At 36.8% G+C, this 14,680-nt stretch overlaps 2 protein-coding genes across 14 annotated transcripts in view; one reads left to right on the forward strand and one right to left on the reverse strand.

Moving 5' to 3' along the window:
• LOC107994275 (venom dipeptidyl peptidase 4) overlaps positions 1-14,680 on the forward strand; it is a 216,983-nt gene that overhangs the window by 195,809 nt on the left and 6,494 nt on the right. For all 11 annotated transcript variants that reach the window (XM_062077611.1, XM_062077614.1, XM_062077615.1 and 8 more), the window contains 2 exons: positions 1,080-1,267; positions 2,881-3,075. In XM_062077611.1, coding sequence (XP_061933595.1) covers positions 1,080-1,267; positions 2,881-3,075 — 383 coding nt within the window. The remainder of the gene's footprint in view (positions 1-1,079; positions 1,268-2,880; positions 3,076-14,680) is intronic.
• LOC107998462 (transmembrane protein 164) overlaps positions 1-14,680 on the reverse strand; it is a 72,467-nt gene that overhangs the window by 41,027 nt on the left and 16,760 nt on the right. For all 3 annotated transcript variants that reach the window (XR_009830685.1, XR_009830686.1, XR_009830687.1), the window contains exon 6: positions 8,144-8,340. The gene's annotated coding sequence lies outside the window, so the exon portion shown is untranslated. The remainder of the gene's footprint in view (positions 1-8,143; positions 8,341-14,680) is intronic.

A 14,680-nucleotide genomic window follows, 5' to 3' on the forward strand; every position in this document is an offset into this window, starting at 1 on the left:
TATCGATTCTTCTTTCCCGGTTAAAACATTATTGTGATAACAAATTATAACGAATGTCGTCTAAATGTGATATTCTCCTTGGCGCCCTATATATATCGTTCAATTATAAACCAAAGTGGTACAACCTTGCTCGTGGTTAATCAGGTTTGCGACCTGGATGTCCATTTTACATGTCTCTCCTTTGCCCCTCACTGATTCATTTAAAACTCTAAGATTACTGGGGCAAAGTTTGATCATTGGGAGAGAAGGTAACGCACTTGGAAATGGAGATAAGAGAAATAACGAAGGTTTTATCGTATCCTATTGTTCGTTTTTTTCCCTCTTTCGCGCAACACGATTGACACGATTCTAAAACGAAGAAGAAAGAAAAGTTGCCTCGAGATATTATACGTAATCCCATTTATTTCATCAGTTTCCAAGAGTCGAATGTTATTTTCCACTTTCTCGTTGATTCTTAGCGCGAGGAAAGAGATGAAGAAAGGGGGAAACGAGGAGACAAAAACGAACTGTTTGGTCGATCTGCTAGTTGAAAACAGGAGATAAGAAAAATCGGAACAATATGCGTATCCAGGAATCGATAGCTGGGCGAGAGAAGTCGGTGGAACAGGAAGTAGTGGAGGGGAATTCTCGAGTTACAGAGGTTGGCGCCGTGCCCTGTAGTAAAATAAAGGTAAATTAAGGGTCCAAGTTCGGAGAGGTCCTGCGAGAGTAAGGCGAGACGCTTTTTCGGTATCGATTGAAAGTTAGACGCCACTGTTTTTCTCCGAAAACAAGTTTCCGCCCATCCAATGTTTCGATAAATATCGAACGATCACGAGGCTAAAGATCTCGTTTAGATTCGATGGAAAAATCGAATAATCCGACATCTGAAGTAACACTGAACCCAATATCGATACTGTTATTAATTTTCAGAAGAAGAAGATGTTTGTGACGATTCCCTTTTTCCCAAAAATTTTATTACGAATATTCGATATTAAATTCGATTCTAATTTAACTTGGAAAAATCCGCCTTCTTCCATTCGTTTCATCACAGACACGATGCTCCCGTCGCATCTCCATGCTCCATTCTCCCTTTTCAGAATTCTACGAAGATGCTGACGTGGGAGGCGAACGAAGCAGTCTCCGAGATTATCGCGGAGAAATCGCAACCGGTGGTGCGCCGTTTCAAGGTGCCGGTTCCCGGAGGATTCGAAGCCCGTGTCAGACTTCTGATTCCGCCGAACGCTGATTTGTCGGGCGCCACCAAATATCCCATGCTGATCTTCGTGTGAGTAACAAACGATATCGAATAGAATAGAACGGACACGTGTTAAACAAGGAAAAAGAAAGAAAAAATCATCGTCGTTTCTTTCCCTCCCTTCGCCCTCTTTCTTTCAGCAACGGAGAGAACGTTTAAAAATCAGAGCTTGATTTCCCAGGGATCTTCCATCCCAGGTTGTTTTCTTGTTCTTTTTCTTTTTCGCGAAACACGTGAATACCGCTTTAACGTCCTCGAAGCGGGAATTATTCGAATGGAGAAAAAGAGCGAAACACGGTGTGGCGTCACTCGCAGCGTATCATTTGTCAAAAAATTTTTTCACCACCCTCCCCTGTCGATATATGGATTTCGCGAAATAATCGCGGAGAGGGATTCATTCCGGTGCCGTGTAAACGCGTCCCCTGAATTTTTATGAATCCGTATCGGATTAATTAGCGAGTCAAATGAAAACCCAAGTCCCGTATCAGAGACCGCCTTGCTTGTTTTCCTTGCGTGAGTTTCCTTCGTAAAAATATCGTTTAAAATTCCCTTTTCTTTTCTTTTCTTTTTTTTTTTTTTTTTGCGTCGAACTTATTCGAGGAAAAAAGTGAATAAAAATGATTGTGGGAGAGGAAACGAAAATAAAACAATGAGGGAATAATTAAATAGATAAATTTGGTCGAGTTCGCTCGATTCTACGTCGGCGGGCATTAATTCGAGTTTCGAAAATTGGATTGTACGACAAAACTCGTTCGAAACGAATTAGACTGTGTATAAATAGAAACGCATGATTCGATTGAATAATTAAGTTAAACCGGAAAATTGAATTAGCTTTTCTTGGTTCTGTTCTGGCGGAATTGTTTGGTAATTGTTCATTCACGCGTGTGTATTCACGCGTGTACCCAGAAAATTGCAAATTTAGAATTTCGATTATCCAAACTCTGCTATTACTCGCCGACAGAATCTCATCATTTGGAAGTCGGTTAAACCGAAGATAAAAAAGAAAGAAAGGAAAATTGGGAATTATAAATTCCATCGTTCGTTTCCAACGAGATAATACGTAACTTCGTAATATTGTAATCGCGAATTTAATCAAAAGATAAATGAAATCGCATCACAAGTGAATCATCATCGAATCTCATTATATCTCCTGAATATACTCCGAAGTAAATTTGTAAATAGTAGACATGTGATAATGGACTTTTTGCAGAGATAATAAACGGCCTTTTATTTAATTAGCAATTAATCAAATTATCGTGCATTTATGATACCTGTTACTTCACAATATTCCCCGCATAATATCTCTATATCCGTTCGACGCAATTATTTTTCTAATAATTTGAAATTAAATTATAGATCGTATATATAAATCGAGTTGAAACTTTCAGTTTGATTAATAACGTTTAAGGAAGAAAGCTCGATTTGAACAAGATTTTAATACCGTGAAAGTTTAGCATCTCCGAATTTCATTTACGTGAACTTTTACTGCTATTGTACCAGCATCATTCGCTATTCTATTTTCGAGATTGTCTCACTGAAAATAATACAATAAATCCTTAAACGAGCCAATCATCTTAATCCTCGTAGATTCGTGATAAATAGCATTGGCAGAGGAAAATAATCAGCAACACCGTTCTCCACAGATACGGCGGGCCAGACTCGTATCAGGTGACGGAGAAGTTCGACGTCGATTGGGGCACGTATCTTGTGACGAATAAAAGCATCATCTACGCGACGATCGACGGCCGTGGCTCCGGTTTAATGGACAACGGTATGCTGTTCGCCGGATATCGAAACTTGGGAACGGTCGAGATCGCGGATCAGATCAACGTTACCAGGTGAGCATCGTCGATCCCTTCCACTCGATCGTGATCCTTCGACACGATCTCTCGAGATCCCCTTCTTTCGCGCGTCTTGAGCGGAATTCTAATTTCGCGACGCGTCTAATTCAATTGTGCATTATTCGTCCAATTGTTTCGACGATCGTGTTCGAGATCTAATTTTCCAAATGAATTCTATCCAAATGTTTGTTATTGCTCGATCGAGTACAGGGAATTGAAGTTTTCTGAAATGGAGTCGATGTAATATGTAATAACGGAATATGACGATGATTAGGTTGGATTTTATTAATTCGTCATAGCCTCTGTAACATTTGATCGTGGACTGTGAATGCGATGTGTATGCAATTGCTCTTTGTGTCTTTCCACGTGAAAACTAATAAAAATTAATCAATAATTAAACGTGTTTTTTCTTCAGTTAAAATAATCGATTGCCACAGATATGGCTCCATATTGGCGTCTAATTGTTTTTTCGAAACATTAAGTCTGTTTTCACGAAAGTTTATTTATCGATTTGGAGTTAAATATGTATATATATATAATATTTAAACGATTGCCAATTGAATCTCGCCGTTTCCATGTTATTAAAGAATCTAATTGTCAAAATCGATAATTCTATTTTGGTTCACGCGTGATTTACAAACGTTTCAAAGGCATAACGATCGCGAGACACGGTTTTTTCTAATCTCGTGTTCAGCTCCCTCGTGTTCGATTTCGTGAACACGTTCGCGGTATAAAAGGCTCGAATTAATTGGGTTCTTCGTTAGAAAAAACGTGTTTGCATCTTAAACGGGTTGATGCTTTAAATTTTAAATATATGCAATTTGCTTCTTCTTTTCTCTCTCTCTCTCTCTCTTTCTCTCCTTTCCTTTTTTCAGAAAATATTGCCAATGTAGATGATTCGGCTATAAAGAAGTGGAAAATGCAAATAGATTTTAATAGTCGTAGTTCTATCGTTGTGTCGTTTGAAATGGGCTTTGATCGCGGAGCCGATCCTAATTTCGTTGTTTTATGACTTCCCCCACTCTCTTTCTCTCTCGCTCCCTCACTCCTTCTCTTTCTTTCTCTATTTACATGTAAAATGTTCCCAGATGCAATTTATCGAACGCCGCTTCTGTCCGTTTTAAATGCTAAAAGACGCATTGCCCTTGTTGTTTCTATGCATTTTTAATGCAGACACGTACAAAATAGGGATTGATTTATTATATATTTATGTAAAAAAATCTGTTTTTTTTTTTGCGATTTCAAACATATTGCATTCAACATTGGATAAGTCAATTTATGACGTGTCCCCCCCTTTTCGCGTCTCTCTCTTTCTCTCTCTTCTGTTTCTCCTCTGCGAACGGTTGATTTATTCGATTGATGGAACACGAGTTTAACAGGCGTTGTACAAATTCAACGTTTCATCAAATCGACCGAACATTGCGCGAGCATTAAACTATAGCCGCCTCTGTAAATCGAGTTCTCGAAACTATCGCCAATAGCACGAGTTATTTTCTATGCTAATTTTAACATTTCCAATTATTATTTTACTTTGATCCACGTTCTTCAATTTTTGAAAAAAAAAAAGAAAAAAAGTAATGGAACGAAAACATGTTGGAAAGATATTAGACGATATTCAAAAATTTCGAATTAAGAAAAATCGAAATTCATACGATTATATATCTTTGATTTTTCGAGACAATGATTGTCAAATAAAATATCGAAGTGAAGAATCCTTTTTAATTTTATCGAGAATAATTTTAACTTAAAAAAGAAAAGAAATTGAACGTACACATGCATGCATACGTGTCAATATCCCCGAATGGGATCAAGAGAATTAATCACACAATTCTTACGTTTTTCTGAAGGTAAAAGAAAAAAAAATTAATAATCATAATTTCGTATTTTTCTTCGTAATTCCAAAATTTTTTGTACAAATTTAAAATTCACGCTTCACGATCCTGAAATGCTCAGAAACCCATTAAGGAAATTCAAAATTAAATTAACACCCTTGTTAAATATCTCCACGTAATTCCATTTCTTTTTTTCAACGCCACTTAATCACCGTGCTCGTACTAATATTTATCTCTCTCTCTCTCTTTCTCTCTCTTTCTCTCTGCGCGCACAAAGTTCATTTATAACATTTGTAAAAATTCACCCGATTCGCCCGACATTCGTCACCTCGGAGTTCCGCATTAAAGAGGGGCGAAACAAGCGAAATTATACTCGAGTTCGTCGGACAACGATCGCCAGCCAAAGGGAGAGGGCTATGCGGGCGAAAAAGTTGCCAAGCCTCGCCGCAACGCGGAACTGAACCCGCGACGCGTGCAAAATTAACGACTCAGAAACGACGGACTCGTTTCTTTTTTTCCTTTTTTCCATCCCGCCCTCACGTTCCTCGAAAATTCAAACCTTCCTATTTTCTTCTCTCTTTTTTCTCTTTCTTGCTTTCCGTCAAAGAATCGAATAAGCGCGGCGAATAAACAGAAAGGAAGCGCGATCGATGGGGAACAACGATAATAGCCTTTCTTAAAATTCTCCGAGCACAACTAGGTAGGCGAATCTAATTACTAGGGGAGGGGGTGGAGGCAGAGCTGTCGTCGTGACACCCCTGCCAGACGCTGACTTATCGCCATCAGACGCGGTAATCCGCTAATCCACCTAACAAACTAGCGCCACGTCCGAACCTTGTTCCGCCGAATTCGCGTCTTCTCACGACGAAACTTCTTTCCCCTACTTCCCTCTCCCCCCTCGAATGATCGATTTCGAATTAGCCCCAGTTCCAATTGTATTCCTGTCTCGCGTGGATTCGAATATAATGCGAGATTTGTTGCGTCAAGTAACAGTAGCTGCGAAAAGAGAAACGAATTACAAAGAAGTCGATTAAAATAATCGAATCAATTTTTTTGAGTCGCAATTGATCGGAGTCCAATGTGGAAAGTATCTTTGTTTTAATTTCCGTTACAAATTCGGATGAAAAAGAAAGTTGTAAAATCGCTTACTTTCGATTAGTAGCTTAACAATTTCTTGCTCAAAAAATCCTTCAGTTTCAAAAAAGAAAGCTCGACTCGTTCAAATTTAAAAAAAAAGGAAAAAAGAACTTTCGTCCATCACTGTACGTACACGCAAAATTGATCATCGAGCGAAAGCTCTCATCTAAAAAAACTCAATCGCCCTATCTCTATCTCTCGAAACATCCACCTCAGCAATAATCTCCATACTCGCCATTAATCATCAACTATCAAAGGAAGGAACGTCAAAATCCACGCCACCAAGAAATAAAAAAAAAAAGAAAAAGAAAAAAGGAAATCGATCGATGGTTTATCTGGCCAGTTACACCGAACTAACTCGCTTATCTTCCACGAATTTATTGATTCCGCTTCGGCTATCTTCAGGCAGGATCGACGGAACGGCGAAACGGAGAACGGTACGCGGAGGAGGAGCTGTATATTTCGCGGCGATATCCTCTCTCCCCCCTGCTCGAAGGGATGGTCCGTGTGTTGGTATCCACGTTGCGATGTTTTGCCGTTGCAGCGTGGTTCGCCCTGTGTGAAAAAGGGAGTCGTGAAATTGGAAGCCGGCCAACCGATTGCGGAATCGGCCAGCTCTCTTTAACTTTTGCCCTATTGCGCGGGGTGTTGGCCGTCATCCCTGTCACCCACCTCTCCCCCCTTTCTTTTCGTTTCGTGTATTTTTATATATCATTCCTTCTTGCAACTTCTCTCTCTCTCACCCTTTTATTTTCCAACGCCCATTATTTTGCACCGCGTTTTTCCTTTTCTCTCTTTTCCCCTCTTTTTTTCCTTTTCCTCCTTTCGCCGCGGCTCTTGCTCTCCCTATCTTCCCCACACCCTACATCGTTCACTTTTTATCGACGTCCCCGTCCCCCAACACAGTTCTTCTTCCAGTTTCTTCCCTTTTTTCTTTCTTTCTTTCTTTTTTTCGTTCCTTCGTCCAACCATCTCTCTTTCTCTCTGTGTCTCTCTCTTCCGTTCCAGCGATGGAAATGACAATGGAGGAAATGGGTTGATAGAGTCGATAAATAAAAGAAGACTCTTTCATGGAAAACAAACTGGGGAGATTAGTCTTTTTTCTTTCTTTCTTTTCTTCTTTTTTTTTTTTTACATTTAAACATTTGCACTCGAGAGTTTCCAATATTTGGCGTTCGTTATCCCCCCACTCGATAGTAATCACAGAACAATTCCACGGGAACGTAAATGTTTAAAAAAGGAGAGGAAACCCAGTTAGATTAACCCGGAAAGGAAAAGTTCCCTTTCGTTTAATATCCATGAAAGGTGAGGTAAAACAGCAATTTTAAAAGAATCACGAAAATTAGTCCCATCGGTATCCCGCCTCTTTTGCGGCTTCACGCGTCCCGATTCTTCCATCCTCTTTCTCCCCCCTCGCCCATTCTCGAGCTCGTTTTCTCGTTGCTTTTTTTACAAGCCTTTGTTCCATCGTTGAACCATCGATGTTGCTATTCCTGGTAAGCTCGATCGGCGAGTAACCAACCCTGATCGAGAGATAAGTTCTCTTCTTCTTTTTTCTTTTTCCTCGTGATTTCCATTTAGGGACGAAGGGTCTAAAAATCGAGAGTCTGAGAATGAATTATTACGTCCACGTCGAGGAATGATTCACTGGCCCGGTCTCGTTTCGGAAAAGATTCCGTCTTTCTTCTTTTTCTTTTTTTTTTTTATAACACGAGCGTGAAAAATTGGCCAGAAACGTTATTCAAATCGGATGCAATGAGAAGCGAAAGGGAAAGCGAGAAACGGATCGGGAAACGTTGAGTGAAACGATATAAAGTGGAAAGATGTACGAAAGGGGATACAAAGTGCGCAGTAACATAAGAAAATTCATAGAATAGAAATGAGAGGTAAGAAAAAAGGAAAAAAGAAAAAATGGAGGAACGAAAATGGTGGCTTGAATCGAAGTAAAGGTATAGAGAGGAAAAGAGGAGGGATTATTTACGGGAGATACGCCGAGCTAATTAATAATAATGGCGTGTTAATAATAAATTAAAAGATGGAATTATCATTACGTTGCATTATCATTAGCGCCATTCTATCTGTCTCTCTCGTCTTACCTCTCTTTGAACTGAATCCGTCTCGAGCATCTACCATCGTCCAAGTTAATTAAACATAGGCCACAAAGTGGTCTGGACCGATGTCGAAAACAATGAAGCGTGCGAGCCGTCGTTCGAATTCGGTTATCCACGATGACGAAAGAATCTTCGTGATTCAATTTCTCTTCCGATGACTGGTTAATATCCATATCTGGATCCTGAAAAAGAAATGGACAAGAATTAGTAGCTATTCTATTTCTATTCTTTTTTAATTGTTCACAACTTTAGGGATAAATTCACTCGAATGAACTTACGAGCTTATATAAATAGATTATTCGATATCGCTTAGAATAGCTTATAAGTCTCTGTTAATCGATGTCATCACAAACGCGAAATTAAGAAATATTGCCACTCTCATCTTTAATGCTGTTAATTAATAGCAATTGTCGCTGGATAATAATGTCCTTTCTGATAATTTCGAAAATATTTTAAAACGAATGATAATAAAATGAAACTGCGTCACGATCATTTGCTACGAAATATTTTAATTGCCTCTCTGATAACGATAATAGCGATAATAATAAATTTTAAAACGTTTAAAGGGAAACGTTACGATATGATAATTCGGAAAATGGTAATAATATCCTTGATATACGTACAGCAATGTTTGGTTTATAATACATTTCGATTAAACATTGCCAAGTAAACAGTTAAGTTACAAAAGAATTTTCATTATCAATATCAAACAGATCCTTCTGCCGTAATTAATTATCCATTTGATTACCAAGGGATTAGATAAACCGATCAAATAAACGGATGAAAATTAATAAATTTAAAATTACGATCTAAACCATTTTATTTCTGATATTTAATTGGTGCATTTAATTTTCGGAATCGGGAGAATAAGAAGGTTTGATTGCTCGATTAAAAATAATCGCGAGGGGACACACGGTTGGCGAGAGCGGTTGGGGAAGGGGGGACGAAAATAGAGATGTAAAATGGAGAGAAAGGAAAGATTTTTACCGATTGAAAAAGGGAATTTTTTTGTGGCGGATCAATTCAGCCGGGGCACCCTTCTTCGATTGGTTGTTCCGTTAAAACGTGGGATCACAATGCCGGTGGCGGATAGAGGTGAAAAATTTCAGCGCGATGCTCGAGGAGATGGAGAGGACGCGTTCGTCGGAAAAAAACGACGGCTCGATTATTTTCGAGAACCTCGGATTTCAATTTATCGTGTTCACTCTCTCCTCTTTCTCTCTTTCTCTTTTTCTCTCTCTCTATATATATATATATTATATACATACGTGCATGTATATGTTTCCCTTCTATTCACTCTTGGATCGATCCTAAACGCGTGTGTCGGTTTGCGCAAACTAATCCTTAATTAAAAAAAAAAAGAAAGAAAAAAGAGAGGGAAAGAAAGAAAAAGAAACAAAATGCACGAGTCCATGAAAAACAAGTTGACAAAGAACGAGGGAGAGGAGTGGAAACTAGTGGGGAAAAACCGAAAAAAAGAGGAGGCACGAAAAAATAAAAATGGAATGGAAACAAACTTAACCCTTGTTGGCCGCCGATGTTTTGACGATCGTCATTGACTCTCCACGCGATTGCATTTTTTTTATCTCGTTTCTTTTCGAGAGGGGCCTTTGATAAAATCGCGCTACAATGAAACCATTCGATAAAAAATAGAAATAAACCGGGAAGGAATAATGAAATAAAATAAAATGGAAAATCACATTATGGAATAATAATGAATATCTACGAACGAATAATAATATTGGTAATAATAATAGAATAATGGAAACGATAGAGGAACGTATGCTTTGCGAAAAAAAAATAATTTGCACGATCGATTTAACAAATAAACGGTGAAGGGATCCGAGAAAATTTTCAAATTTCGCGTTTCACTTCGAGAAATAATCTTATTTTTCATACGAGATAAATCGTGATTGGGAAATCGATTAGATCCTAATTAAGGAAAAATTCTGCGAATGAAAACTTTCTCAATCTTTTTTATTCGTCAGTATCAGAATAAAGATTCCGATACGTCGGTCGACAAACAAGAACAACTGAGATTTCGAAAGTTTGATTAAACTTCAAACCACTTTGGCACCTTAAAGTAACGATTCTCTTCGATGTGACCAGAAATGGCAATTTAATATCTTTTCTCCTTTATATGCGTACTATTTTAAGTAAAATTGAAGAAACTTATATATTATACTTATATCTACGAATTAAAAAAAATTCGCGTTTGTTTGCTAATTATTCACCATAGAAATTTCTTATCTTCCTTGTTTTTCTTTCTTCTTTCTTTCTGATCTTATTTTAAAAATGAAAATTTCATCAATTGAAAATTCGATTATCTTTAATATCATTTTTTGTTACTGTTTGTTATAATATCGTGTATAATTCATCGTACAAATGAGTTTTCTCAAAATAAATCGAGTAGATCAAGTTTGAAGATTTTTCAAATACAAATTAAGATCAATTGAATTCCTATATAAAGATAGATTTTTAATTGAAACATCAATTTTCAAGAAAAATGGAATACGAAAATTCATCTATTATGCTGTATATATTTTTGCTCGATATTTATTTCTCAACAATTTAACTCTATACACTTGACCATTTCGTACCTAATCTCTTTCTATCCATCATTCCATAAATTTCTCTCGCAAAGAATAATCCCTTCCCCCTCCATCGATTCTTCGAAAGATCGTCAAAATTTTCTGGTCCATTTCACTTGGAAGAGTGACACGACACATGGAAGCGCATAAGATCGATCGAGAGTCGCGGTGCAGCAAAGTGGAGCATGGCCCTGTTTACGAGTGGTTCGTTAAAAGTGTGGATCGAAAACAACGCAGCCGCGTGCTTCGTTCGAAAAATGAAATTCTAAGAGATCGATGCTCGAGATGGGGGAGAACTGGAAAAGGAAACTGGAGGAGAGAGAGAGAGAGAGAGAGAAAATAACCATTGGTAATCCAAAGGAATAGAATTCAACGGAGGAGGTTGGCTGGTTGGTCGATTTACGAGGTAAATAAATTTCGCGAAAAAAGGAATTCGCTTGGTGAGGGCCACGCTGCTATTTCTCTATGGGTAACCGTATGGCCTTTCGTTCCCTGCGGAACCATTATTATCGAGCACGCGAGACTCGACGAGACAATGGCTGTGGCAAAGATTGGAAGAAACCGGGCACCCTTTTACCTCTTTCTCGTATTTTCCACGCCGATGTCGAATTCGTCTTCCGGTTGACCGAAGCGGAAATCTATCGCGATACCCCTCCCTTTGGTCACCCATCTTTTGGATTTCGTTTAAATCGCGATGCTGTGTACAATTTTTTTTCTTTTTCTAATTGTTTTTCATCCTTTATCTCTTTCAATTTCTTTTTTTTTTTTTTTGAAATTTAACGCTGCTCGACGGAAATATTTATTTATATTTTTCTGCATCTGCGTCTATTTAAAAATGGTTTTCAGTTTATAAAATCTTTTATAAGAAAGATTTTACATGAATTTCGAAGTTAGATTCGGAGAGAAGAATTTCATTTTTTTATGTAAAAGTTCTTTTTTATAAATAATTTTAAGATATAAAGGCATAGAAATACGAAACAGAATCTCTATTTTTATCATTTGTCGTTATATCTTTTCTTTGTTAAATATTTGAAACTATGGGAACTTCATTTTAACTGTAATTATCCGCCATAAATTTTAATATTTGTATAGATAAAGGATATAAAACGGATAAACGGAAAAAGAATAAAATAGATAAAATATTTGTATAGAGAAAAGGCAATTTTTTTTTGCTTGTTTGGTTTTTAAATTTCTTAATTGATAAAAAAAAAAAAGAATAGAATATAATCGAAAAGTTAAAGAACTAAAAATGAATTTTTATTCGATGATATATTAAAATATCTATCGTTATCAACGGATAAAATGAACGACTTTTTTTCAATCCTTTTGGAACTTATCAAAAATAATATTAATTAAAAAATTTACAACAAATTCAATATTGGTATCTCGTCAACGAGGTTAAAATTATTGCAATTAAATTTTAATTAATTATTATTTATATAAATTATTACGATTAATATTCCAATTAATTAATTTACTTTTTACTGTTTATATTTTCCAATTTATACTTTCAACATCAATTTTCAGCAGATCGTATATTCTCTTAATATAACCTTTTTGAAATTATTAACTTTTACGCGTTATGTTCAAAATATTTGTACAACAAATTCATTATTATTTTGAATTTGACGTCGAATCACATTTTATTATAATATACAATTTACTCTTTCGTAATAAAATAATTAATAAAACGATATTCAAGATGTATTTAACTAATTTCGAGTTTTGACGCGTGACAAATGTTATTTAACAATATATTTAATACATATTAAATACGACACAATAGTTACATATTAAAATCATAAATTCCGAATTTGAATTTTACACATTTGTAAAATCATTTCATTTACGCGCAATCTAATGGATATTCAAGGAGAAATATTACAAGCATCTTCTGAATTTTTTAATTTTTTCTTACCTTCGTCGCATTAAAATATTTTTATCAGCGAAAAAGATATTGCACCATAAAAAGATACAAAATGTTAATATATTTATAGAACATTTTTGTTAATTTTAAGAACAAGCTTTATGCAACAACTTTTATATTTGTTAAAATCAACGTTCTGAGAAATATTCCACCGATATATTAATACCCTAAATTTTTATTTCTTTTATCCAATACACATACTTTTGATTTAATGATATATTCTGCGATAAAAAAAATTATTGGATTAATCAAAAAATTCGTAATTTTTATTAAAAGTTGTGACGTTATATGAACGTATTTATCAAAGAACAATCAATTCGAACATGTAAAAGCAAATTCAAAGGCTATACATGACAAAAATTACAGGATCTAGCTTTGTCCAGCTTCTTATCTTCTTATCTTATCCCTTCAGACCACGCATCATCCCTCTCGATCCACGTAAATCCTGCAACAAACAAAACAATATCAGAAAGATGTATCTTTCTAAAAGAAAAAAATCATAAATCAAAATGAACAATACACCATACACCACATAATAGACGCTTAAGATACTTATCCCCCTGAAAAGAAAAACTCTCTTTCCAAAAAATAAACGATCCTCGAAACCTCCCTTTTCACCGATCTAATACTTTCGACTTAACAATCACAACTGTTACACTTTCCAATTCGAACACAGAATCACGCATCACTTTCCCATCATTTCCCAATTGCACAATAATAATGGGTTTGGATCGTTTCCAAAAGATCAAGCAATCCATCTTGGAGATCCAAGTTCGATTTTCGTGATCCACAACTGTGGACAGCCGTACGCGAAATACCCTTCATAACTTTGATTTGAACCGGCTAACCCAGATCCAGTTGTAGCCGGAATGACGCAGTGCGGAGGGAGAGGGTGGATCAGGGTGGAGTTTAAGGTCCTGGGTCATAGTCCTTTGGGAAACCGGGCCGAGGCATCTGGTATAACCCTCTGATTTCTGCCCCTCGCTTTTCGTATCCTGAGGCCATGCGAGACTGTAGGGGTTACTTTAAAGGGGAGGCTGTTGCGTTGATTGGCGACAGGATATTCTACTTGGGAACTAACAGGGTTTGGATGTCCCGTCCACCTTTATCCGGGGGAGCTCCCGTATCGCCTCCACGTTTCGAGTCCTGATCCGGAGGATATAATTGTTATATAAGTTAAGGGAGCTGCTAACTTCAGATCCCCTGTTCCGCTATTAATAGATTTGCAATCGGCGGTAGAACTTTAGCTGGGCGCCGTTTATAGTTTCCAGCAGTCTATGTTGACCGATCGTGAATAGAAAGGTAATGAACTGCGCAAAAATATATAAAACGAGATTAGATTAGATAGTTGTTAATATTTCTCCTGTTTCGATGCTAAATGTGTGAATGTTTTAATTAGAAATATTAGTGAAATGCGTATCTTCAATCAATTGTATTGATTCGTTATATCAAAATTAAAATTAATTAAAATTAAAAAAAGAAACTTAGATATTAAAAATACAAGTTGAGAAAATAGCAAATGATGAAACTGTAGTCAGGGGCAATTAATCCAAGAAATCGCATATTTTTCGCATTATCCATGGACCGCTTCTAAGAACTTTCTCCGCCTTTTTCCTCCTCTTTTTCATAAACTTGTTTTCCATCAACAAACTCGCATGTATGATCGGCAGAGAATACGCTCGACGTGTCGAGAAGCTTCTGAAAAATATCTATATCCAAATGGCCGTTAAGCTATCTCGAGCTGTGAAAATCGATTTGCCAGCAAAAATGGATAGAAGGGAAGGAAAGGAAACATGTTCTAAAATTTGATCTGGTTGCCAGAACAACTGGTAAAAATCATTTTTTAAAGGATAACCGGATAAAATGAATAGTGGTTCGTCCATCAGATGCATTTATGCATCCCGATCCGAGTGTCCTCGCGCTCAAGGAAGATGGATTTCGCTCAGAGTGAAAGGGGATCCCATGTTCCTGGCATCTGGTTGAAAAATAGATACACCGGCAGAT

This window comes from Apis cerana, linkage group LG7, assembly GCF_029169275.1.
Source record: "Apis cerana isolate GH-2021 linkage group LG7, AcerK_1.0, whole genome shotgun sequence".
NCBI lineage: Eukaryota > Metazoa > Arthropoda > Insecta > Hymenoptera > Apidae > Apis > Apis cerana.